Source organism: Somniosus microcephalus, chromosome 6, assembly GCF_052327205.1.
Source record: "Somniosus microcephalus isolate GS21.2 chromosome 6, FLI_Smic_1.0, whole genome shotgun sequence".
Lineage (NCBI taxonomy): Eukaryota > Metazoa > Chordata > Chondrichthyes > Squaliformes > Somniosidae > Somniosus > Somniosus microcephalus.
In genome coordinates this window covers 31,755,599-31,781,194 of record NC_140992.1, presented here as the reverse complement: position 1 = coordinate 31,781,194, position 25,596 = coordinate 31,755,599, and the positions used below count along the sequence as shown (strand labels likewise).

The 25,596-nt window shown below is 48.8% G+C and overlaps 1 protein-coding gene across 6 annotated transcripts in view; it reads left to right on the top strand.

Annotated features, from left to right (window-relative positions):
- LOC147115585 (mitochondrial fission factor-like) overlaps positions 1 to 25,596 on the top strand; it is a 305,832-nt gene that overhangs the window by 194,855 nt on the left and 85,381 nt on the right. For all 6 annotated transcript variants that reach the window (XM_085989955.1, XM_085989954.1, XM_085989953.1 and 3 more), the window contains 2 exons: positions 11,941 to 12,075; positions 16,197 to 16,295. In XM_085989955.1, the coding sequence (XP_085846081.1) occupies positions 11,941 to 12,075; positions 16,197 to 16,295 (234 nt within the window). The remainder of the gene's footprint in view (positions 1 to 11,940; positions 12,076 to 16,196; positions 16,296 to 25,596) is intronic.

Genomic DNA, 25,596 nt, shown 5'->3' with positions numbered 1-25,596 from the left:
GGATAAAGGGGAACCAGTGGATGTAGTGTATTTGGATTTTCAAAAAGCATTCGATAAGGTGCCACACAAGAGGTTATTACATAAAATTAGGACTCTTGGGATTGGGGGTAATATATTAGCATGGATTGAGGATTGGGTAATGGACAGAAAACAGAGAGTAGGAATAAACGGGACTTTTTTGGGTTGACAAGCTGTAAGTAGCGGGGTACCGCAAGGATCAGTGCTTGGGCCTCAGCTTTTTACAATCTATATTAATAACTTAGGTGAAGGGACTGAGTGTAACGTATCCAAGTTTGCTGATGACACAAAGTTAGGTGGGAAAGTAAGCTGTGAGGAGGACGCAAAGAGGCTGCAGAGAGATATAGACAGGTTGACTGAGTGGGCAAGAACATGGCAAATGGAATACAATGTGGGGAAGTGTGAAGTTATCCACTTTGGTAGGAAAAACAAAGAAGCAGAATATTTTTTGAATGGTGAGAGACTGGGAAATGTTTGCATTCAGAGGGACCTGGGTGTCCTTGTACATGAATCATAGAAAGTTAACAGCAGGTACAGCAAGCAATTAGGAAAACAAATGGTATGTTAGCTTTTGTTACAAAGGGATTAGAGTATAAGAGTAAAGAAGTCTTACTACAATTATACAGGGTATTGGTGAGGCCACACCCGGGGTACTGTGTACAGTTCTGGTCTCCTTACCTAAGGAAAGACATACTTGCCTTAGAGGGAGTGCAACGAAGATTCACTAGACTGGTTCCTGGGATGAGGGGATTGCCCCATGAGGAGAGATTGAGTAGACTAGGCCTATATTCCCTGGAGTTTAGAAGAATGATAGGTGATCTAATTGAAACATGTAAAATTCTTAAGGGGCTTGACGGGGTTAATGCTGAGAAAATGTTTCCCCCTGGCTGGGAATCTAGAACACGGGGTCACCGTCTCAGAATAAAGAGTCGGCCATTTAGGACTAAGATGAGGAGAAATTTCTTCACTCAAAAGGTTGTGAATCTTTGGAATTCTCTACCCCAGAGAGCTATGGATGCTCAATCATTAAATATATTCAAGACAATGGTCGATAAATATTTGGGAACTAAGGGATATGGGGCTAGTGTGGGAAGATGGAGTTGAGGTAGAATATCAGCCATGATCTTGTTGAACGGCAGAGCAGGCTCGAAGGGCCAAATGGCCTACTCCAGTTCCTATTTCTTATGTCTTATGTTCTTATGTATTCAATAAGATCATGGCTGATCTTCAACCTCAATTCTACATTCCCGCCCGATCTCCATATTCCTTGATTCCCCTAGAGTCCAAAAATCTATCTATCTCAGCCTTGAATATACTCAACAATTCAGCATCCACAGCCCTTTAGGGTAGAGAATTCCAAAGATTCACAACCCTCTGAGTGAATAAATTCCTCCTCATCTCAGTCTCAAATGGCCTACCCCTTATCCTGAGACTATGCCCCCTAGTTCTAGACTCTCCAGCCAGGGGAAACAACCGCTCAGCATCTACCCTGTCAATCCCCCTCAGAATCTTGTGTTTCAATGAGATCACCTCTCATTCTTCTAAACTCCAGGGAGTATAGGCCCAATCTACTCAGTCTCTCCTCATAGGACAGCCCTCTCATCCAGGAATCAATCGAGTGAACCTTCGTTGCACCGCCTCCAAGGCAAGTCTATCCTTCCTCAGATAAGGAGACGGAAACTGTGCACTGTACTCCAGGTGTGGTCTTGCCAAAGCCCTGTAAATTGTAGCAAGACTTCCTTACTTTTGTACTCCAACCCCCTTGCAATAAAGGCCAACGTTCCATTTGCATTCCTAATTGCTTTAGAGGGAGTGCATGCTAACTCACTGTGTTTCCTGTACAAGGACACCTAAATCTCTCTGAATACCAACATTTAGTGGTTTCTCACCATTTTAAAACATTTCTGCTTTTCTATTCTCCCTACCAAAGTGAATAACCTCACATTTCCCCACATTATACTCCATCTGCCACCTTACTGCCCACTCACTTAACCTGTTTATATCTCTTTGCAGGCTCTTTGTGTCCTCCTCACAGCTTAATTTTCCACCTAGCTTTGTATCGTCAGCAAACTTGGATACATTGCACACGGTCCGTTCATCTAAGTCATTAGTATAAATTGTAAATAGCTGAGGCCCAAGCACTGATCCTTGTGGCACCCCACTAGTTACAGCCTGCCAACCGAAAAATGACCCATTTATCCCTACTCTCTGTTTTCTGTCCGTTAACCAATCCTCTATCCATGCTGATATATTACCCCCAACCCCATGAGCCCTTATGTTGCATAACAACCTTTTATGTGGCACCTTATCGAATGGAAATCCAAATATACTACATCCACTGGTTCCCCTTTATCTACCCTGCTAGTTACATCCTCAAAAAACTGTAATAGATTTGTTAAACATGATTTCCCTTTCATGAAGCCATGTTGACTCTGCCTAATCATATTATGATTTTCTAAGTGTCCTGATACCACTGTCTTAATAATGGATTCCAGCATTTTCCAGACAATTGGGGCTCGATTTTCCTGCAGGTGTGGGGAATTGTCGGGTTCCCCAAATGTCGGGGTTCCCACACGAATCTAAATGGGTCTGCCAGATTGATGCAATTTTCCCTCAATTGGCCAATTCATTTCCAGCGTGTGGGAACCCTTGCTAATTGACTATTTCCAGTCAGAAAGCCGCACAGTATGATGTCATAATTCGTGGTGCTTTTAAAGTCCACAGCAAGCAATGAGTCATAGAGTCATAGAGTTTTACAGCACAGAAAGAGGCCCTTCGGCCCATCGTGTCTGCGCCGCCCATCCATCCCTGTCCAGTCTAATCCCATTTTCCAGCATTTGGTCCATAGCCTTGTATGCAATGGCATTTCAAGTGCTCATCCAAATGCTTCTTGAATGTTGTGAGGGTTCCTGCCTCCACCACCCTTTCAGGCATTGAGTTCCACATTCCAACCACCCTCTGGGTGAAAAAGTTCCTCCTCAAATCCCCTCTAAATCTCCTGCCCCTTACCCTGAATCTATGCCCCCTTGTTATTGACCCCCCCACTAAGGGGAAAAGTTCCTCTTTATCTACCCTATCTATGCCCCTCATTATTTTGTACACCTCAATCAGGTCCCCCCTCAGCCTTCTCTGCTCCAAGGAAAACAACTCCAGCCTGTCCAGCCTCTCTTCATAGCTGAGGCGCTCCATCCCAGGTAACATCCTGGTGAATCTTCTCTGCACCCTCTCCAAAGCAATCACATCCTTCCTATAGTGAGGCGACCAGAACTGCACACAATACTCCAGCTGTGGCCTCACCAGCGTTTTGTACAGCTCCATCATAACCTCCCTGCTCTTATATTCTATGCCTCGGCTAATGAAGGCAAGTATCCCATATGCCTTTTTAACCACCTTATCTACCTGCTCCGCTGCCTTCAGGGATCTATGTACATGTACACCAAGGTCCCTCTGACCCTCTGTACTTCCTAGGGTCCTACCACTCATTGTGTATTCCCTTGCCTTATTTGTCCGTCCAAAATGCATCACCTCGCACTTTTCAGGGTTAAATTCCATTTGCCACTTTTCCGCCCATCTGACCAACCCGTTTATATCGTCCTGTAGCCGGAGGCTTTCCTCCTCGCAATTTACCACCCCACCAATTTTCGTGTCATCTGCGAACTTACTGATCATACCTTTTACATTCTCATCCAAATCATTTATGTAGATCACAAACAATAAGGGACCCAGCACCGATCCCTGAGGTACCCCACTGGACACAGGCTTCCAGTCACAAAAGCAACCTTCGACCATCACCCTCTGCCTCCTGCCACTCAGCCAGTTTAGGATCCAACGCGCCAAGGCACCCTGGATCCCATGGGCTCTTACCTTCTTGACCAGTCTCCTATGCGGGACTTTGTCAAAAGCTTTACTGAAGTCCATGTAAACCACATCCACAGCATTTCCCTCATCCACCCCACTAGTCACCCCCTCGAAAAATTCGATCAGATTTGTTAGACATGATTTACCCTTGACAAAGCCATGCTGACTATCCCCGATTAATCCTTGCCTCTCCAAGTGGAGATTAATTTTGTCCCTCAGAATTTTTTCCAATAATTTCCCCACCACAGATGTTAGACTCACTGGCCTGTAATTCCCTGGTTTATCCCTGCTACCCTTCTTGAATAATGGTACTACGTTAGCTGTTCTCCAGTCCTCTGGTACATCCCCTGTGGCCAGAGAGGTTCTGAAAATTTGTGTCAGAGCCCCTGCAATCTCCTCCCTTGCCTCCCACAGCAGCCTGGGATACATCTCGTCCGGGCCTGGGGATTTATCCACTTTTTGGCCCGCTAAAACCGCTAGCACCTCCTCCCTCTCGATGCTAATATGTTCGAGTATGTCACAGTCCCCTTGCCCGATTTCTATGTCTGCATCGTCTTTCTCCATAGTGAACACAGATGCAAAAAATTCATTTAAAACCCCGCCTACATCCTCTGGTTCTACACACAGATTGCCACTTTGGTCCCAAATGGGCCCTACCCTTTCCCTGGTTATCCTCTTGCCCTTAATATACTTATAAAACATCTTAGGATTTTCCTTTATTTTGCTCGCCAGTGTTATTTCATGGCCCCTCCTCGCCCTCCTAATTTCTTTTTTAAGTATGCCCCTGCACTTTTTATACTCCTCTAGGGCTTCTTCTGTCTTTAGTCTTTTGTAACTGCCAAAAGCCCCCCTTTTATTTCTAATGCATTTTTGTATATCCCTTGTCATCCAAGGTTCCCTTTGCTTGTTGGTCCCACCCTTGACCTTTACAGGAACATGTTGGCGTTGTACTCTCTCTATTTCCCTTCTGAAAGTCTCCCACTGTTTTGATGCGGATTTTCCTATAAGCAGCTGCTCCCAGTCCACTTTGGCCAGATCCTGCCTTATCATATTAAAATCGGCCTTCCCCCAATTTAGAACCCTTATTTCCGGGCCGTCTTTGTCTTTTTCCATGACCACCTTAAATCTCACCGAATTATGGTCACTGTCGCCAAAATGCTCTCCTACTGACACTTCCACCACTTGCCCGGCTACATTCCCCAGAATTAGGTCCAGTATCGCCCCCTCTCTTGTAGGACTTTCTACATGTTGGCTCAAAAAGCTCTCCTGGATGCACTTTAAGAATTCTGCACCCTCTAAGCCTTTCACACTCTGACTGTCCCAATTTATATTGGGGAAGTTGAAATCCCCCACTATTATTACCCTATTATTTTCGCACTTTTCTGAGATTTGCCTACATATCTGTTCCTCTATCTCCCCCTGACTGTTTGGGGGCCTATAGTACACTCCCAGCAAAGTGCTTGCCCCCTTTTTGTTTTTAAGTTCTACCCATATGGCCTCATTAGAGGAACCCGCTAATATATCATCCCTCCTTACAGCAGTAATTGACTCCTTAATTAATATTGCAACACCCCCTCCCCTTTTACACCCCCCTCTGTCTCGCCTGAAGATTCTATACCCCGGAATATTGAGCTGCCAGTCCTGACCCTCCCTCAACCATGTCTCCGTGATAGCAACAATATCGTACTCCCATGTGTTCAACAACAACTTCAGTTCATCCACCTTATTTGCAAGACTCCTTGCATTAAAATAAATGCCTTCCAGCCCTGCCATATTCTCTTTTGCCTTCACATATTTGCTCTGCCTTCCCAGCTGACTTGTTTTTCCCTCTGTATTTGGCCGTAAATCACCCCCTACTATAGCTCCACTCTGTACCCCAACCCCCTGCCAAGTTAGTTTAAACCCTCCCCAGCAGTGCTAGCAAACCTCCCCGCAAGGATATTGGTTCCCCCCTGGTTCAGGTGTAAACCGTCCGACTTGTACAAGTCCCACCTTTCCCAGAAGCAAACCCAGTGATCCAGGAAACTAAAGCCCTCCCCCCTGCACCATCCCTTTAGCCACGCATTCATCTGTTCTATCTTCCTATTCCTATACTTACTAGCACGTGGCACCGGGAGTAATCCAGAGATTACAACCTTTGAGGTCCTGCTCCTTAATCCTTCACCTAGCTCCCTAAATTCTTGCTGCAGGACCTCATCCCTCTTTCCTCTGCAGGCTTCCAAACGAGCCATACAGGATGGCAGAGGAGCCTGCAGCAGCTGTGGCCAGTGCCAGACCCCGAGCTGCCTCCAAATTCGACGAGGCTTCACTGCAGGCATTATTAGATGGGGTTAGGGCCCACGGGGAGGTCCTCTTCCCTAGGTCAGGGAGGAAGAGGCCTCCCAGTCAGACCAAGGCTGCATGGATGCAAGTGTCAGCAGATGTCAACTCGCTGGGAGTCACCAGAAGAACCTAGATACAGTGTCGGAAACGATTCCATGACCTTCACCGTACAGGAAAAGTAAGTATAAAGTTTCCATCACCCTCAAACTGATCCCCGTTGCCTTTCCCCACCAGCACTCAGCTTTAGCACTCTCTTCCTCCACATCCCACTAGACACTCACATCGATGCACCCTTACCCATTCCCTCTCTCTCTATGCTCACATTCACATAACTATTCCACCATGCAGCCCTCACACTCCCTCTCACTCTGATGCTTTGAACACAACTGACAACACACAGGGAGGGCCCTTGGTATTGCAGCCTCACACCATCTTTGGCTCCTTCTAAGTATCTATGCTATGCAATCTCTACACTCACTCCTGCACTCTCGCTCAAACTCCACTTGTCTCCCTCATTGCAGGAAAAGAGAGCTCACAACAACAGAGAGCGAACCAGGACTGGAGGAGGCCCACCCTCAATAGCCCACCTGACCCCCTGGGAGGAAGGAGTGCTGGAAATTGTCGGGGCTGATGTGGCTGCGGAAGCTGGGGAAGGAGAGACGGGCAGTCCCGCAAGCTGGTGACAGAATAGTTTTCCATCTCTCTCATTGAATGAGCATGAATCGCTGTTATGATTCTGGAGCTATATCATTTGGACTTATGAACATCTGCAAAATCCAATGTGCACGTAACCTTGGCATCACATCTCTAACTCTTTCCTTTACTCCCCCACAGGACCAGCCAGAGCCCCCGTCCCCACTGCGGAGGAGGAAGAGGCTGAGCAGCCAGACTCCTCAGAGGAAGCTCCAACCTCTGAGGGTGCAGCGTCAGCAGAAGTAAGCGCACCCAGCACCAGCGCGGACACTCACACCTCGGGGGGACCTTCGGGACATAGAGTAGTGTTGTCACCTGGTGTTTCACAGCTCACAAGTGAGCATTAGCAGATTGTGGAGACAGGGACAGCAGTGGAGAGTCCTCGTCAGAGGGCGCAGGACTCTGCCAGCTCAGCTCAGCTGCATGTCGACCCTGTGCCTCTGGGTCCATCCGAAAGAGAAGAGGTGATGGATCTCCATGCACAGATGCAGGAGTCTCTGGCAGGTTTTGTCTCCAGGGTCGCTGCGAGTGTGGAGCGAATGGAGGAGTCCATAGCGAACATGAGCAGAGCCTTAGTGGAGTCATTGGCGCATGAACGCATCACCACGGAAAGGATGGCTACCTCCGTGGTAAGGCTGGCTACTGTAGAGGAGAGGAAGGCTACGGCCGAGGAGAGGAGGGCTACGGCCGAGGAGAGGAGGGCTACGGCCGAGGAGAGGAGGGCTACGGCCGAGGAGAGGAGGGCTACGACCATGGAGGAGCTTAGTCGCCAGGCTATGGAAAACATGGTGAGTGTTCAGAATAGAATGACATCGCTTGAGGAGCGATGGGCATCTATTGAACACAGAAACCAGACCTTCATGGAAGTCCTTCTGAGTAGGACTTCCAGTGCAGATACAGGTCCCCATGGCCCCCCTGATGTGCAGCAAGGTGCTCTCCAGCCACTTGCAGGCACTGAGGGGGACCTGACCCACGAGAGGGAGGTTGTTGGCACACCTCAAGGAAGTGGGGGCTCCTCTCCACGCGCTCACACTTCCATGCCACTGCAGAGCCCTCGGTCAGAGCCCCGCCGAAGTCCACACCCAAGTGAGAGAGGCGTCTCAACCCCTGCACAGCCGCAGGAGCAGCAGACTGCTGGCGTGCCCTCACAGGCTCGCCACCCCAGAGGATGCCCGTCAAAGGTGTCGAGACAGGAGCAGCAGGAAAGTCAGCAAGGGGCCTCCACATCTGCTGAAGCCACAGGGGAACCACTACGTAGGAGCACGCGTAAGAGAAAAATAAAGCAGCACTAATCACAAGGGTAGTCACTTGGGTGAAAAGTTTTGTATATAGTTATTATGTCATCAGTATCTTGTTTATAAAAAACCTGATGGCAGCTGCTGCAGTTGTGGCGTGTGTCATTTGGCGAATGGGGATTTCGCATTGAGGCCTTAGGATGACTTGCAGTTGTCAGGATGCTGGTCAAATAGGTAGGAATGCGCAGGGTTTGGCCATTGTCCATGCTCAGGTAAGAAGCAGCGAGGCTACAGTGTTTGATGTACTAGGCTAAGCAAATCTGGACAGGATGAGTGCGTTCCTTGCATCCCGGGCAGCAATGTTCTCGCGTAATGGTGCCGCTGGTTGATGGGCCTCTGCAGGATGGTCGTTTTCGCCCTCCTCCTCCTCCTCCTCAGCATCATCTTCATCCGAGGCGGGTCTGTGAGGAGCCACTTGGTGCTGAGGAATCTGCAAGCCATGACGCTGTGCCATGTTGTGGAGTGCACAGCAAACCACGACGATTTTGGAGACCCTGGCTGCTGAGTACTGTAGGGCTCCACCTGATCTATCCAGGCATCTGAAGCGCATCTTCAGCAATCCAATGGTTTGCTCGATAATGCATCTGGTGGAAATGTGGCTGGAGTTGTAGCGCTCCTCAGCTTCGTTGGTTGGTCTCCTCAACGGCGTCATTAGCCAAGTCGGCAGGGGATAGCCCTTGTCTCCAAGTAGCCATCCCTGAAGTACGTCTGGCGGCCTGAATAGCGGAGACACAGTAGACTGGCGCAGTATGAAGGAGTCATGGCAGCTGCCAGGGTACTTGGCACAAACATGCAAAATCTCCTTCTTGTAGTCACACACCAGCTGAACGTTAAGGGAATGGAAGCCCTTGCGGTTGACAAAAACTCCTGGATTGCGATGGGGTGCCCTAAGGGCCACATGTGTGCAGTCAATGACGCCCTGCACCCTTGGAAAGTCTGCCAGATGAGCTAATCCAAGCGCTCGCGCCCTCACACTTGCGCGATCCCTGGTGAAATAGATGTGATTGTGCGCGAGGGCAAAGAGAGCATCGGTTACCTGCATGATGCAAGTGTGTACGGCCGTCTGGGAGATGCCGCTGATGTCTGCTGCTGATCCCTGGAAGGAGCCTGAGGCAAAAAAGTTGAGTGCGGTGGTGACTTTGAGGGCCACTGGTAAGGAGTGTCGACCTGGTGCTCTGGGCTCCAGGTCTTGCTGCAGCATTGCGCAGATGTCAGTCACTACCTCTCGCGAAAGTCGGAGCCGCCTTTGGCACTGCTGCTCAGTCATGTTGAGGTAGCTGACCCTGTGTCTGTAGACCCTGTTTGGGGGGTATCTCCTGCGCCGACGGCCTTCCATGCGCTGGCCCCTTCTGGCATGTGCTGCCTCAGGTGGGTGAGCCGCAGCCTGTCGCTCCTGCTGCTGCTGCTGTTGCTGGTGCTGCTGTTGTTGCTGGATCTGCTGCTGCTGCCTCTGCTGCTGGAGATCCTCTAATGCCAAGAAGGGAAGGAAAAAAAGGCCTCCCATGCTTCTGGTAGATGCCTCCGTTGAGGAAGCGCTGAGTGAGGGTGGCGAGAGGGGCTTCCCAGGAACTCACACTGGAGAAGTGTGTGAGGCTCCAACCTTCCACAGCTGTGCCTAAGCCTGGAACAAGTTGCCCCAAGCCTGAAACAACAAGGTCCTGCAACCTACAAATGATGTCTGATTAAATCTCTTCTTTCCTGATTGACCTGCAGCTGATAGTCAGCAATCCGATATTGTTCACGCCAGGTTTCATCAGCGGGGTTCCCACCAGGCGTGTTTAATGTGGGAAAAGGCTGAAAATAGCAAGGGCCCCTTAAAATGGCATTATAGATGCCAATTATTGGTGATTATGGTGCCTGAAGACCAGTCCCGCCTGCTGCGGGCGGGACTGATTCAGGTCGGACAGAAACGCCTGGATGAAAATCGGACGGGGCGGGGAATCAGGCCGGGGGGGGGGGGGGGTCTCGACCCCCTATTTTTGGGGTTTCCCCCCCCCCCCCCCCCACACGCCTGAAAGCCCATCTGACGGCTCCAGGAAAATCGCCCCCTTGATGTCAGGCTAACTGGCCTGTAGTTCCCTGTTTTCTCTCTCCCTCCTTTCTTGAATTATTTCTACGGTAAAGCCAAGCATGTAGCACCTTATCACATGATCAAAATGTCTCAAAACACAACACAATATGAATTACTTTGTAAATGCAGTGACTCTTGCTAGCTAGGCAAATTGTAATTAGAATCAGAAAGTGTGATTCACCAGTTGGAGCTTATGGGGGAAAAATTCAGTTGTTTGCGCCTCCCGTTAGCGCCGTAAGAGGGCGCTAATGGGGCGCAAAGCAACTAGAACCCGGGCGCGGCGATGTATGCGCCACTCGCAAAATTAACTAGACGTTTTGCAGCGGCGCTAAACACTACCGCCACGATCTCCTGCGCCGGCAGATTATGACGTCAGTCGCGTGCGCAATGCCCCGTTAGTGCCTCGGACTGGATATTGAGTGGCGCCCCCTGCCTTACCGCCTGCCGCTAGCAACGATAGGTTGAGGGGAGCGTTTTGCTGTCAGAAAGGGACTAGGGGAGCGCTATTTAAAGGCGACCGCTTCCTGCCTTTTTTTGTCGGTGACATTTTTGCACCACACATTCTGAGAGAGAGAGACTTCTGGAGAGATTCAACGCTGTGTGAAGGAGTTTTGGGTACTGAGCAGCACTTTGCAGGTTCATTTTGATTTGCCCTTCCTTGCTTCGCCAGCGCTCTGAGGTAGCGCCTCGCTCCTCGGCCTTTGCGCCTTAAGACAGGTGTGAAGCGCCTGATTTAGCGCTGCAATCACCTCCAGGGCCGATAAAAGCCATGTTTGCTGTCGGAGGCGATAATTAGCGCCAGGCGCTAAACTTTGCGAACGGCCGATAATGGCGCCCCAAATGGGGCGATACTGAATTTTTCCCCCATATCTCAAATAAATGCCCCCGTTTGGCTCAAGATATTCAAATCCAATGCTTTAAGGAATAAGCATGTAACATTTAGATTTTTGTCAATCTTATTTGTTCACCAATCTCTAAATATAAATATAATGCTAGATGGTTGTCCGTGAACAGATAATCTATTATGATGAACACAAAAACCCTGAACTCTTGCACATGAGCTGGCAACCTATTTAGAGAACATCAGAGACACCGACCTAGAAGCAGGATATCTGCTCTCCCTCTCATCCCAGGATATGTTGCAGAGGGAATTAAAGGAGGCGATAGCAATGCTTTTATGAAACCAGCTAGCAGGATGTGTTTAAGAACAACTAGGTTGCCTGAGTTTCTCTCAGTTTCTGTAGGCAAACACCTGTCCTGTGCTTGGCTAACCCCCACAGTGGCATAACTGAGATAGCAAACTCACCGTGTGCAAATCACAGGCAGGAACCAACCTATATCAATATTCTCTTGAATCACTAACATGTCACAGCGCATACACTTAACTGTGGGCTTAGTCACTGAGCATGTAAACTGACAGAATGGAGATTAGCATCATTTTTGTTCATGGTTGCTGATTCAGAGCTGCAGTTCATTCTCTAATCAATAATGGCTGAGTACACAGAGGCAGGGATGAGTACACCTGTTCTAGGTGTAACACTTATCACACAAACGTCAAAATGTACAAGTTTTATGTCTCAAAACTTTGAACCTGAAAAAAAAACCACTCCAGGAATATATTGCTGCTAAAAATAAGTAGTGTACCTATGTTTCTCTGTTTTCCTTGTTGTTGTTTTGATGCAGGCTCTGAAGGTCAGACAGGACCGAAGGGTAAACAAGGTGTGCTTGGAATAATAGGTCAAAAAGGTGAAAAGGGAATGAAAGCAGTTCCATGTAATATGACAATAAAAGGTGCTTTGGGGGAACCTGGGCTACCAGGTAAGTCGCTACATTTTTCAAAACTTTTGAAATCTTACAATAAATAAAAAGTGAAGAAGTTGTATATTGTCCATTATGTAAATCAAGTTGCCTAAAAATAATGTTAGACATATCCTTTAGTGGCAAGCTCCTCCTGTTAGCAACTAAGTACAGGAAACCATCATTACATTTAAGGAAAATCAAGAGACAATACAAATCATTCCTGGTTTGGTGCTCAAATCCAAATCACCCTACATGCCAGGGGTGTCAAGGTTTCTTTCCAAATAAAAGCTCCTTTACAGTTGTGTAGAAGGATTCATACTCTAGAAGAGGATTAGATTTTATTCATGTCATTCCATCATTTCCATGAGAACAGAAGCGTTGGCTGCTGAACTTTGCAGAAGCTCCTCCAAAAGCAAACGTTCGAGATGGTTATTTTACCCAGTTATTTAGTCACTAAGCCATTAGAACTGGTTTCAAGATGCAAGATGGTTTCAAATGACAAGGTAGGTGTTACCAATGCCAAGATACTGTCCACTCACTCACCCCTTGTGCACAGAACTTCCCCTTGCAGTAATTGCTAATTGCACAGCTGCACTTCAAAGGGGTCTAAAAAATGTTGATGGGCTTGAGCAGGCACATCAGCTGGAGTCAGCTCTGTTACTCGGATAATGCAGACCTTCACCCAGTTGGACCTCAAAGTGAACCTGGAGTAGAGATAAAGGATGACGGCAATCGCACAGATAATATTCATTGGCCAGACTTTTCTCAAGGGAGGCAGGTTGGGGGCGGGGGGGGTCCTCTGAGGTGGGTGAGAAATCCGAGAGGCCGGGTTTCCCGCAGGCCCTGCCAACTTTAACAGCAGGGCCTGATTTGAATGCGAGGCCTTGGATTCCCGCCCGCAGTCAGCCAGATTGAGAGGCTGGCTGGCTGCGGGTGGGTAGGCCTCAGAAGCGAGGGGCCGGTCCGGGGGAGGGGTCGTGGGAGGAGGATTGGCAACGGGCAGGGGTCGGGGATCGGGAGGGGGGAGAGCGGATCGGCCGAGTTGGAGATCGGGTGGGGGGGAGGTTGGAGAGGATTGGTAGGGGATCGGTGGAGCCAAGGATTGGCTGGGGGAGGGGGTTCGGCCAGTGATCGCGGGGGGCAGGGTCAGCTGGGGATCGGCGGCGGGAAGAGAGGTTCAGGGCTGGACACCAGAGTCCAAAGATGTGCGGGTTAGGTTGATTGGCCATGATAAAAAATTGGCCCTTAGTGTTAGGGGGGATTAAATACGTGGGGTTACGGGGTTACTGGGATAGGGCTTGGGTGGGATGGCTGTCGGTGTAGGGACCGGGTGTTAGGGTTTGGATGATCAGCCATGATCTCATTGAATGGCGGAGCAGGCTCAAAGGGCCGAATGGCCTACTCCTGCTCCTATCTTCTATGTTTCTATGTTTCTATGATTGTGGCCGGCCTCATCATTGTTGGATGGGGAGGCCTGAGGTGGGGACAGGGAGGCCTGGGAAGGTGATCGGAGGCCGTGGAGGGGTCTCCGATCATGGGGGTGGGCTAGGCAGGGACCCTGGATCCAGGAGGTAGGTATAAAGCCACTTACCTCCTGGATGTAGCAGCCCCCACCTCTGTTTAACTGCCGGGTTTCACGAATTGTGTGAAACCCGTCCACAGGCAGTTAAATTCAAAATGGAGGGGAAAATAGAGGCTTCCAGCCTCATTACAATATTTTAATTGAGGTAACGCCCCCTGAGCAGGTTGGTCGCCCGCCCCCCATCCTGCCTCCGGGGAAACCGGAAGTGGGCGGGTTGGAGGCGGGATCAGGTCGAGAATCCTATTTTTAACACTTTCACTGCCGCCACGCTCCAAACCCATCTGTTTTTTTAGGGGGAAATTCCGGCCAGTGTGTTTCAATTATGCAATTTCAAAAATTTTGTGAGCTTCTAGCACATGAAGCTAAAACCCTTCCAGTTTTAACAAATTGTTAGAGCTATATATCTTATAGTTAAACGTTATAAAAATAAGAAATACATATTAAATCTCATTGCTGAGTATGATACGTACAGCTTGTCCTAGGTAGGAAAAAAGAAAGAACTTGCATTTATATAGCGCCTTTCACAACCTCAAGATGTCCCAAAGCACTTTACAGCCAATTAAATACTATTGGCGTGTAGTCACTGTTGTAATGTAGGAAACACGGCAGCCAATTTGCGCACAGCCAGGTCGCACAAACAGCGATGAGATAAATGGCCAGATAATCTGTTTTAGGGTCCCAGACCTGAAGCGTTAACTCTGTTTCTCTCTCCACGGATGCTGCCTGGCCTGCTGAGTGCTTCCAGCATTTTCTGTTGTTATTTCAGATTTCCAGCCTCTGCAGTATTTTGCTATTATAATCTGTTTTAGGTGTTGGTTGACAGATGAATATTGGCCAGGGCAATATTTGAGGAGTGGTAAAGAATAAATAGCTCTACCGTTCCTGGGGCATAAATATTGGGGGAAGATTTGCATTGCTATTTGTAGCAAAATTGTAAAAGCATTTCTATACACTCACAATATATGTATTCCAAAAACAACAGATCCTGGGAATTGGAAGGCAGTAATTTTATCAAAGGATTAGATATGATCTTGAACTAGAGTTGCTTAATGATGACCTGATCCCCAAATGAGACATCCACCTTGAAACTATTCTATTGCTTTTTATAAAATATGTAAAGGCAGAAATTGTGAGGCTCCACCGCTGGTGCAGACACAGACTTGGTAGCAATTTCTGCCCTATACTGTGGAACTGATAGAAAGTCTTACTGCATTTTTATTGCTGTTAGCAAGTATCTTTGGTGTGGAGATGCCAGTGTTGGACTGGGGTGGACAAATGTAAGAAGTCACACAACACCAGGTTATGGTCCAACAGTTTTATTTGAAATCACAAGCTTTCAGAGCGCTGCTCCTTCATCAGGTGAAGTGGAGAGATGCATAAAGACACAGCTTATATAGTCAGAGAATAATGCCAGATGATTACAGGTAATCTTTCTAACTGCCATTTATCACACCTCGGCAGAGAGATAATCACAGCAATCAAAGGTGTGAATGGTGTCCAAACAGGTTAGTCAGGAAAACATTACATCAAAGAACAATGAGGTGGGGTCACAAGGGGTCGAATGTTGCAGTTAGAAAGATTACCTGTAATCATCTGGCATTATTCTCTGACTATATAAGCTGTGTCTTTATGCATCTCTCCACTTCACCTGACGAAGGAGCAGCAAGTACCCTGGCAAAGACTTTGTGCAGTTCATGTATGGTGTAAAATTCACTCTAGGGTTAAGAACTGTGATGTAATCAGTGTAAATTTGTTGAGTGTGTATCTGTCATTTGTTACCAGAACATGTGTCATGTATTATTAAAAATCTGTGGGTATAAGTACATGTCAGTAATTGCATCTCGGGTTTAAGGTTCACTCTCAACTTATGGCATCACTGGGGCCCCAAAATGAGGGCACTTTCAATGTGTCCATTATTCTCTCCATATTTCACTGATGCAGTAAAAATTATTATCCTTTATATGAAAATGGCCATGAGATTTGATTTCAAACAGATTAGAAAACCATATTGTAAGACACTACTGCTCCAGTGTGTCATTAAACTCACATCTGTGATTCGTCATGTGACAAGTTCCTGATCTTGTGTCAGAGCGATATTGGGGGTAATTTTGACTTTGTGCGATCGTGTAAAACAGGTGATAGCGAATCGGCAGCCCGTTTTACATCTCTTCCATTTTAAAAAAAATTTCCGTTGCAGTCAATGGAACTAAAAACGGGGAGAGATGTAGAACGGGCTGCCAATTCGCTATCACCCATTTTACACTATCGCAGAAAGTCAACATTACCCCCCAGTGAGTGAAGGCTGCCTACTTCACTACACTGATGGAAGTGAAAATACAGGTGAGCTAGTCTCCGGACCAATTCTATTCACCTCCTAAAGACCAGCTTAAAAACAGCAATGGGAAAGACCTGGGAGCTGGGTTTTTTGGCAGCCGAAGAAAGAAATGAGAAGCAAATGAATTTTAAAATGAGGGATCTCCAAAAGGATGAGGAGGATGAAAGTGATATTGTTAAATTGCCAGATTAAATATCACCTGTTATAACATTTCATTACCAGGAGCGAAAGGAAGAACAGGACCAAAAGGTGAGATGGGTGCCTGTGCTGAACCAGGATACATAGGTAAAGAGGGAACGCCAGGGCCTTCAGGTCCAGCAGGTACCAAGATTTAAATACAATTAAACATTACAAGTCCCTTACTAAATTGTAACATAATCTTGTTATATTTTATTGCTTTTAACCTGCATGTAATGGATCTGTATCTGTATCTGTCTCTGGAGTGACTCTCCCACTATTGAAGGGAGAATTATTACTCCCATGTGGGAAGCTGGGGGAAGCGGGGAGTTGGTGGGAGGGGGGGCAGGCAAGAGGCCAACAGCCTTCCTGCCCAGGAATCTCCATTGGCGGCCTCGGCCGACTTTAACAACTAGGCTTCATTTAAAACCCACCGGTCAGCTGTCGGCTCGAACCGGGCAAAAGGAGGCAGCTAGCCAGCTTCAGGCAGATCAAAATCCAGAGGTTGCCTGCTGGCACCAACATGAGTCGCGGGGTGAAATCGGGACCATTTCGCGGGTGGGGAGTGGGGAGTACGCGGCAGCAAAGGTCCAAACTTTCCTTGTGGGGACCAGAGGAGCACTCCTGGCCCGCCTAATGAAAGTTTTTGGCTTGCCTTAGAGGGCCACCTGGTCTTCCCCACCAGGTTTTACTGAGCAGGGTACCCACAGCGGGCACCCCAATCAGGCCATTAAATGCCCCCGGGGTCCTAATGACATCATAGGACCCCCGATTTGCATATATTCACGAGGCACCCTCCTGCTTTCTGTTTCCCTCTACCATTCCTCTGCCCTTTATTGTCCTTCCTTCTCCCCTCAATGCCACTCCTAACTGAGTGCAGCTGTTAATGGAGGTCATTCTGGCTGCTGACTCCTGTTCTTGTGGGAATTCCCACTTACTGTATGCAGCAACTAGAATCCCTTCCATTAGCAACAGGACTTTCTTTCTATTTATTTCTCCTGCTCCCTTTTCCTCTCCCTCTCCCTCTTCCTCTCGTTAGGAAAATGATGTAGGGTTGTGTAATATATAAGAACATAAGACGTAGGAGCAGGAGTAGGTATAATATATGTGGGTAGAACAAATGAAGGACAGGGATACGATGAGTTCCTAGGCAATGTGCTTGCTTTATTAGGCCAGAGTGAACTGAGCATGCTCATACCAAACCATGTGATTACACATTACACTGCTTTCCCCCTTAAAAAAATGTATTATTCCCCTCTCAAATACAACAAAACTATGGTCCCATCTTTCCCAGCATTACATGTACCACATAACAAAAGCTCCTGGATTTTTTTTAGATGAACTACAAATCCTACAAATGAACTACAAATCCAGTTTAATAACAGGTTTGCGGAGCCTTCCTGATCTCCTTACAGAAGGTTTTGGTGTTGAACCAATTTTTGGGCTGTTTTGTTTTGGTTCCGAACTCAAAGATGATCCTGATTCTATCTCACACTTGTTTGAACCTGGTACTTCAGTTTCTGAAGTCTGAACAGAGTCAAACTCACGTATGTGTTCATGATCAAGTGGTTCATGATCATGTCTTGGTTCATCTCCAGCAGAGATCATTTGATCTACATGAATGCTTTGGATTTTGTCACCAATTTCAACTAAATATCCCTTGGTTCCACCAACCTCTACTATGGTTCCTACATCCCACTTGTGTGAACTTGACTTTTCAGGGGGACTGAGAACACAAACACACTCGTTTTGTTTGAAACTGCATTCTTTCTGATTGCTGTCATAATAACGTTTCTGACTCAAATGTTTCTGTTCAACTCTTGAGGCCAAATTCATTTGAACAAGACTCAATCGTGTTCTCAATCTCTTCTTCATCAAGAGTTCTGCTGGGGTATGTCCAGTTGTAGTGTGCGGAGTAGTTCTGTACTTCAGCAAGAAATTTGCCAAACATTGCTTCATGCTGAGTCCCGAACAGCCCTGCAACACTTGCTTTTTGAGAGCTTCTTTCAATTGATTTCATACTGACGATCCCTGGATGTTCAGTATGAAGTTCGGCCAGAATTCTATCTCTCAAAGAAGTAGATACCACCACTCTGTTTTCTCACTCGATACAACCTTGCTCACAAGACAATTCAGTACAACAGTTATGGAATGGTTTCAATTCTGTGTCCATACACTGATCAGTCCATCCATTCAAGGTGTTTTCATACAATCTTTTCAGTACTGAGTCCTTTTGAGTCTCATTTGCAATCTCAGTTACATTCATGGGAAAGTCTTTGTCAACTGCACCTAGCGTGAACATAAGAACATAAGAATAGGACCAGGAGTAGGCCATTTGGCCCTTCGAGCCTGCTCTGCCATTCAATAAGATCATGGCTGATCTTCTACCTCATCTCCACTTTCCTGCACTATCCCCATATCCCTTGATTCCCTTAATATTCAAAAATCTATCGATCTCTGTCTTGAATATACTCAACGACTGAGCCTCCACAGCCCTCTGGGTAGAGAATTCCAAAGATTCACCACTTTCTGGGTGAAGAAATTTCTCCTCATCTCAGTCCTAAATGGCCGACCCCTTATTCTGAGACTCTGACCCCTGGTTCTAGACTCCCCAGCCAGGGGAAACATCCTCCATGCATCTACCCGATCAAGCCCTGTAAGAATGTTGTATGTTTCAATGAGATCACCTCTCATTCTTCTAAACTCTAGAGAATATAGGCCTAGTCTACTCAATCTCTCCTCATAGGACAATCCCCCCATCCCAGGAACCAGTCTGGTGAATCTTTGTTGCACTCCCTCTATGGCAAGTATATCCTTCCTTAGGTAAGGAGACCAAAAACTGTACACAATACTCCAGGTGTGGTCTTACCAGGGCCCTATATAATTGCAGTAAGATGTCTTGGCCTAGAAATTCACTATAGCCCCATTTGGGGCGCCAGCCTCGACAGGGCGCTAAAAGTAGCGCCCCGGAAGCAGTCGCGGCCGCCCACCGGAAATTCAGTTTGCGCGCCCCAGAGGGAAGCGTGGCGCTACTGGAGGCGCCCCGCATCCCTCTTGGGGCGCTGCAGCTGAATATCGCTGTGCAACGTGCCGCTGCGGCACAGCGTGCTGCGATACTGCAGGCCTTCCTCCCCTTCTTAAAGGGGAGGGGCCTTGTGCAGCGCGATCGAGGATCGCGAGTGCCGGCAAAAAAGCCCGGCACCGAGGAGAAGTGCCGGGCTCTTGGAATGCAGTCGGCACTCCGCAGGGGGGTAGGGAGGGCCTCAGGAGGCCGGGGACGGTAGCGCGGAGAGGTGCTGGTAGGCGGCCAGCAAAAAAAATGGCCGCCCCGCACCTCTCCTTTAATTAGCGCCTCTACCGCCGCAGGTAGGCCCCCTGAACCGGTCGCAAATAGCACCCGGCGTTAAAGCAGGGGGCACATCTAAATATCGCGATCGGGGCATTCGCGGGGCGCTGCGCACACCGATGACGTCATCGGTAGCAGTGCAGCGCTAACAGCTAGCGCCGCCATTAGCATCCCGCTGAATTTTGCGGGAGGCATGGCCAGTGGCTTCCGACCCACTTAGCGCCCTCTTAAGGCGCTAACAGGTGGCGCAGCCCACTGAATTTCTAGGCCCTTTACTCTTATACTCAAATCTTCTTGTAATAAAGGCCAACATACCATTTGCTTTCCTAATTGCTTGCTGTACCTACATGTTAACTTTCAGTGATTCGTGTACAAGGACACCCAAGTCCCTCTGAACACCAGCATTTCCCAATCTCTCACCATTTAAATCGTACCTTCACTCCCAACACGAGTCCTCATGCAGCAACCTGGACAAGGCATCTGCGATTGCGTTTTGCTTTGAAGTGCGATATTCAATCGTGTAGTCATATTGTGACAACAACACTGCCCAACATTGCATTCTTGATGCGGCCATTGCAGAGATGGCAGATTTGGGCCCCAACATTGCTAGGAGCAGTTTGTGATCGGTTATCAGGGTAAACTTTCTGCCGATCAGGAACTGTTGGAATTTCTTGATTCCAAACACTATGGTGAGTGCTTCCTTTTCAATTTGCGCGTAGTTTCTTTCGCTCTTTGTGAGGGTTCGTGTTGCGAATGCAATTGGTTTCTCTTAGCCATCATCCATTACGTGGCTTATGACAGCTCCCACACCGTAACTAGAAGCATCACATGCTAACTTAAGCTCACGCTCTGTGTCATAGTGCACAAGTAGAGCATCGCTAGAGAGACTTCTCATATAAGCATCGTAAGCTTCCTGTTGCACTTTCGTCCACTTCCACTGGAATCCTTCTTGAGACGCTCATGAAATGGAGCTAACATGGTCGCTAACGCAGGTAAGAAACGTGCGCAGTACTGGACCATTCCAAGGAAAGATCTTAACTCAGACACGTTCTGTGGCTTTGGAGCACTGATGACAGCATCAACCTTTTCCTTCACTGGTTGCATGCCATTTGCATCAACTTTCAGTCCAAGGTACACAACCTCGGGCTGCACAAAAGCATATTTGCTCCTTTTCAATTTGGCATTGTGGGCATTTAACTTTGAAGCACTAAGCGGAAAAAATTCGGTTGGTTTGCGCCTCCCATTAGCGCCTTAAGAGGGCGCTAATGGGGCGCAAAACAACTAGCGCCCGGGCACAGCGATGTCTGCGCCGCTCGCGAAATTGACCAGGCATTTTGCGGCGGCCCTAAACTATACCACCCCGATCTCCTGCGCTCGCAGATCTTGACATCATTCGAGCATGCAATGGCCTTGTGGCGCCCCGGACCAGATAATGAGTGGCGCCCCCCTCCTTTCCACCTGGCGCAAGCAACGACAGGTAGACTGGAACGTTTCCCAGTCGGTGTGGGGCTGGGGTGGCGCTATTTAAAGGCGGCCTCTTCCTGGCTTTTTCTGTGGTAGACATTTTTGCACCACTCATTCTGACAGAGAGAGAGGTTCTGAGAGAGAGAAGGAGAGACTTCTGCACAGAGTCAACGCTGTGTGAAGTAGTTTTGGCTACTGAGCATCACTTTGCAGGCACTTTTGTTTTTGACCTTCATTACTTTGATTGCCAAGAGACTATGGGGGCTGCACTGATTCTGGGCGTCGTCCTGCGCATGCAGATTCAGAGGCAACAGAGACGCAGAGAGAGAGTGGCAATCATGGCCAGACGGAGGAGAGCCAACAGGCCTCTGTAGAGGAGACCTTACCCTCCCAGGGTATTCCGGGAGCAATTCTCCTACATTCATTTGTCTGAGGAGCAGTGTTTGTGAAGGCTGCGCTTCAGCAAGGAGGTGGTAACTGAGCTCTGCCACCTGCTACAACCAGATCTGCAGCCTCAACTGAGGACCAGGACATCTCTGTCAGTGGCAGTGAAGATCACAGTGGCTCTGAACTTTTATGCCATCGGCTCCTTTCAAGCAGCTACTGGGGACATCGCCAATATCTCCCAGTTCACGGTCCATTGCTGCATCCGTCAGGTCACAAATGCCCGCTATAAAAGGAGACGACAGTACATCTCTTTTCCGATGACCCGGGCCAAACAGCATGAACGCGCATTGGGCTTTGCGAGGATAGCGGGCTTCCCCATGGTGCAGGGCGCCATTGACTGCACGCACGTGGCATTGCGGGCACTGCATGAGAATGCAGAGGATTTCTGTAACTGCAAGGGGTTCCACTCCTTAAACGTCCAGTTGGTCTGTGACCACAGACAGCTGATACTCGCTGTCAATGCCCGCTATCCTGGCAGCAGCCACGATGCATTCACCCTGCACCAGACTGCTGTGGCAGAACTTTTCCAGGCACCGTATCAGCCAAGTGGTTGGCTCCTCGGGGACAAGGGTTAGCCACTGTGCACCTGACTGATGACACCGCTCCGTAACCCCAACACCCCTGCCGAGCTGCGGTACAACAAGAGCCATCTCGCCACCAGGAACATCGTTGAGCAGACGATCGGTGTGCTCAAGCAACAGTTCCGCTGTCTGGACCACTCAGGAGGAGTCCTGCAGTACTCGCCTGAGCAAGTCTCCCTCTTCATAGTTGTGTGCTGCATGCTGCATAACCTGGCAATCCTCAGGACCCAGCCAATGCCACAAAGGTCTTGGAGCACCACCGGAGGTGGAGGAGGAAGAGGAGGAGGATGATCATCAGCAGCACCAAGGCGGGAGGGAGGCCCACAATGTTGAAACTGCAAGGGCCGTCCGTCACGGCTGATAGCAAGCCGCTTCTAGGCCCCTGCTGAGGAAATGGCTTCTGCCATTGAGAACAACATGAATGAAACCAACCCGCAACCCCAAAGCCGGCCAAGGCAGCAATGATTCCAAAGGCCAAACCTGTACATTTTGAATACAAAAACTTCTTTATGTTACAAACTCTGTGTGTGTCATTTCTTCATGACAAACTAATAGAAACAAACACAAAAAAACAGTCATTAACATAACTGGTTCTCACAACCTGGAGATAATGTCCAAAACACTAAACAAAAGTTTGAACACGAATCTCGGCCTTTAATAAAACATTGACCAACATTTCGTCACACCTACTTTTTGCCCTTCGAGGGTTATCTCCTTCCCTTGCACACTTCCCCCTTCCCACCCTACTGCTCCTCTGTAATGGGGCCCCAGTGGCTGCAGCAAGGCTGGTGGAAGGCTGCTGATTGTCAGAACCTGAGACTACAGATGCCCTTGAAGGACGGCCTTGACCAGCTCTGGGCCTGGAGGGCCCGGCTGCAGACTGCACCAACTCTGCATGGGCAGCAGCAGCCTGGGCTACAGGCGGTGGCAAGTGCAATGGGGAAGTGACTGTGGTGGCAGCAGGAATGCTATCATCCTGAGAGGTGACAGCAACTCCCTGCTCGACCGACACACTGGCACTCCCACGGGGCAGCACATCAGCATCCGGAGCAATCTGCTGGAGCACAGATAGCTGGCCTGCTGCGGCGCGGTGAGAGCCCCGGGGAAATGTATCCGGACCAGCAACAATGACGGTAGTCAGTGCTTGCGTAGCCTCAATCTGAGTCTGCATGAGAGCAGTCTGAGATGGGATCATGGCAGCCAGTGACTGAATTGCAGCACTAAGCTTTAGCGTGGCATCCACCTGTGCTACAGCGAAGTGCTCCACACTCCTTGCCAGTGATTCAATGTATTCAGGCACCCTTCCCACTGCACCCATGAGCTCAGTGTGCATGTCCACCGCCTGGGTGTTCATTTCAGCGATGAGCTGCTCCTCCTCTGCGTCCAGTGCAGCAGGACTCGCTGGCCTACTCTCCCTCCGGGGAGAAGGCCCCCGAGCTTCCCTACCCCATGGCATTGCTGCAGCCCGCTGGGTCCTGGAGCTTCACCTTCATCAGACCCTTCCCCCCTGCTCCCCTCCAGGGAAGGCATGTTTCCAATGTGGGCATGGGCTTCCTCGGGAGAGGGTGGCGCTGATGCTCTGGCTTCCTCTTCCTCCTCGCTTTCAGCTTCACTCCCACTGGCAGCTTCAGGGCCCGTCTCCTCAGCTGGTGAATCACCATCTGAAAGCAGGGAGGTACAAGAGTGGCTTTAGCGTGAGGACAGGGGGGCAGTAAGGGAGCAAGGACTGGAGCGATTTAGTAAGTTGGATTGAAAGTGTCAAAAGCTAGTGTTGTGAGGGACAAGTGGAATGAGAGAGGACAAAAAGGTGATGACCAGAACGGGGTCGGCCTCTCCAGGGGCGATGGGACCGATCACCTGGCTTGCCACAATCCTGTGGACACGCGCCTCAAGATCGCTGAGTGTTTGCAGCTGAAGCCGCCCTCCACCTGTCCACTGCTGCTGTCTCCTATTATGAGATAGCTTGGCCTGCAAAAAAAAAGGACGGCGTCTGAGTAAATATACAGCCATGGTCTTGCCTGATGTGCCTCCCATAATTGAATAGCCCTTAATGTATGCAGCCATGGTCTTGCCTGATGTGCCTCGCATAGGTGAATAGCCCTTACTGTATGCAAAGTGTGGAATGTGCGTGTGTGTTTCATGAGAGGGCCATAGGTGTTGGATGAGTGTTGGGCATTGGGGTTTTAAGACCCTCTGGCCATAGAGTGAGGTTGAGATGGAGGGATGGAGAGGTATTGGAAAAAAAGCCACTCACCCTGACGACCCGAGTGAGGTCGTTGAACTTTTTTCGACATTGAGTATGGGTCCTGGGCACCACGCTCCTGGAGGAGACGCTCTGTGCCACCTCCCTCCACACTCTTCTGTCCTCGCACGGCAAAGGCCTCCTGCCACTCTCAGGGAAGAGTATAGATCTTCTGCGTTCCACCGCGCCAACCAGAGCCTCCAAGGCCCGCTCGCTGAAGCGCTGAGCTTGTTCTCTCACCTTCTCCATAGTCCTTGGCTGGAAGATTTAGGCACAGGTCTCTCCAGGACGAGATTCAAGGCTCCAATGAGCAGGGTGTGGCTGGAGAACAAGGTCGACCCTCCACTTTAAGAACTGTCCGGCGCCAGTGTGTCTGTGTTCCATCGCTAGCTGACATCACCTGCGCTGCGCCCGCGCTCTGCGTTAGCACCTCGCTCCTCGGCCTTTGTGCCTTAAGACAGGTGTGCAGCGCCTGATTTAGCGCTCCAATCAACTCCAGGGGGCGATAAAAGCCAAGTTTGCAGTCGGAGGCGATAATTAGCGCCAGGCGCTAAACTTTGCGCCCGGCCGATAATCGCACCCCAAACGGGGCGATACTGTATTTCTCCCCCTAAATCTACCACTTCTAGATTTTCTTCCTCACTGCTTGTTGTGATCAGCACATTGTCTTGATTGCATAAGCAATTTGGAACTCCTTGCAATATCTTATCCATCGTAGCCTGGAAGATTTTGGGGGAGGACTTTATACCATATGGCAACTTGGTGTATGAGTACAGTCCCTTGTGTGTGTTGATGGTGAGATACTGTTGACTCTCTTTGTCAACATTCAGCTGAGCGTAAGCGTGTGACAGGTCAAGCTTGGAGAAAACCTTTGACCCAGAGAGTGCTGCATACAAATCCTGAGATGTAGGTAATGGGTACTGCTCATCGTCAACTGCTTGGTTGATAGTAACTTTGTAGTTACCGCACAAGCGTAGTTTTGTCTGCTTTGGGCACTACCACAATTGGGGTAGCCCATTCACTTTTGTCAGTTTTTACTAACACTCTGTTCTCTCTGAGCTTCGATATCTCTTCCTCCACCTGACTTTTCAATGCATAGGGACCGGCCTTGCGTCACAATATAAAGGCTTCACGTTGGACTTGATGCGGATATGCGCGTCATACCCAGTGATACCCTCATAACTGTCTGTGAACATGCTTTTGTACTTGTTCAGCATTGTGTCAAATCACTTCTTTGAAGCATCTACACTGAAGACGCTTTTCCAGTCTAGTTTTAACTTTCTCAACTAGTCTTTTTTTAAATTCATTCATGGCATGTGGGCATCGCTGGCAAGGCCAGTATTTATTGCCCATTCCTAGTTGCCC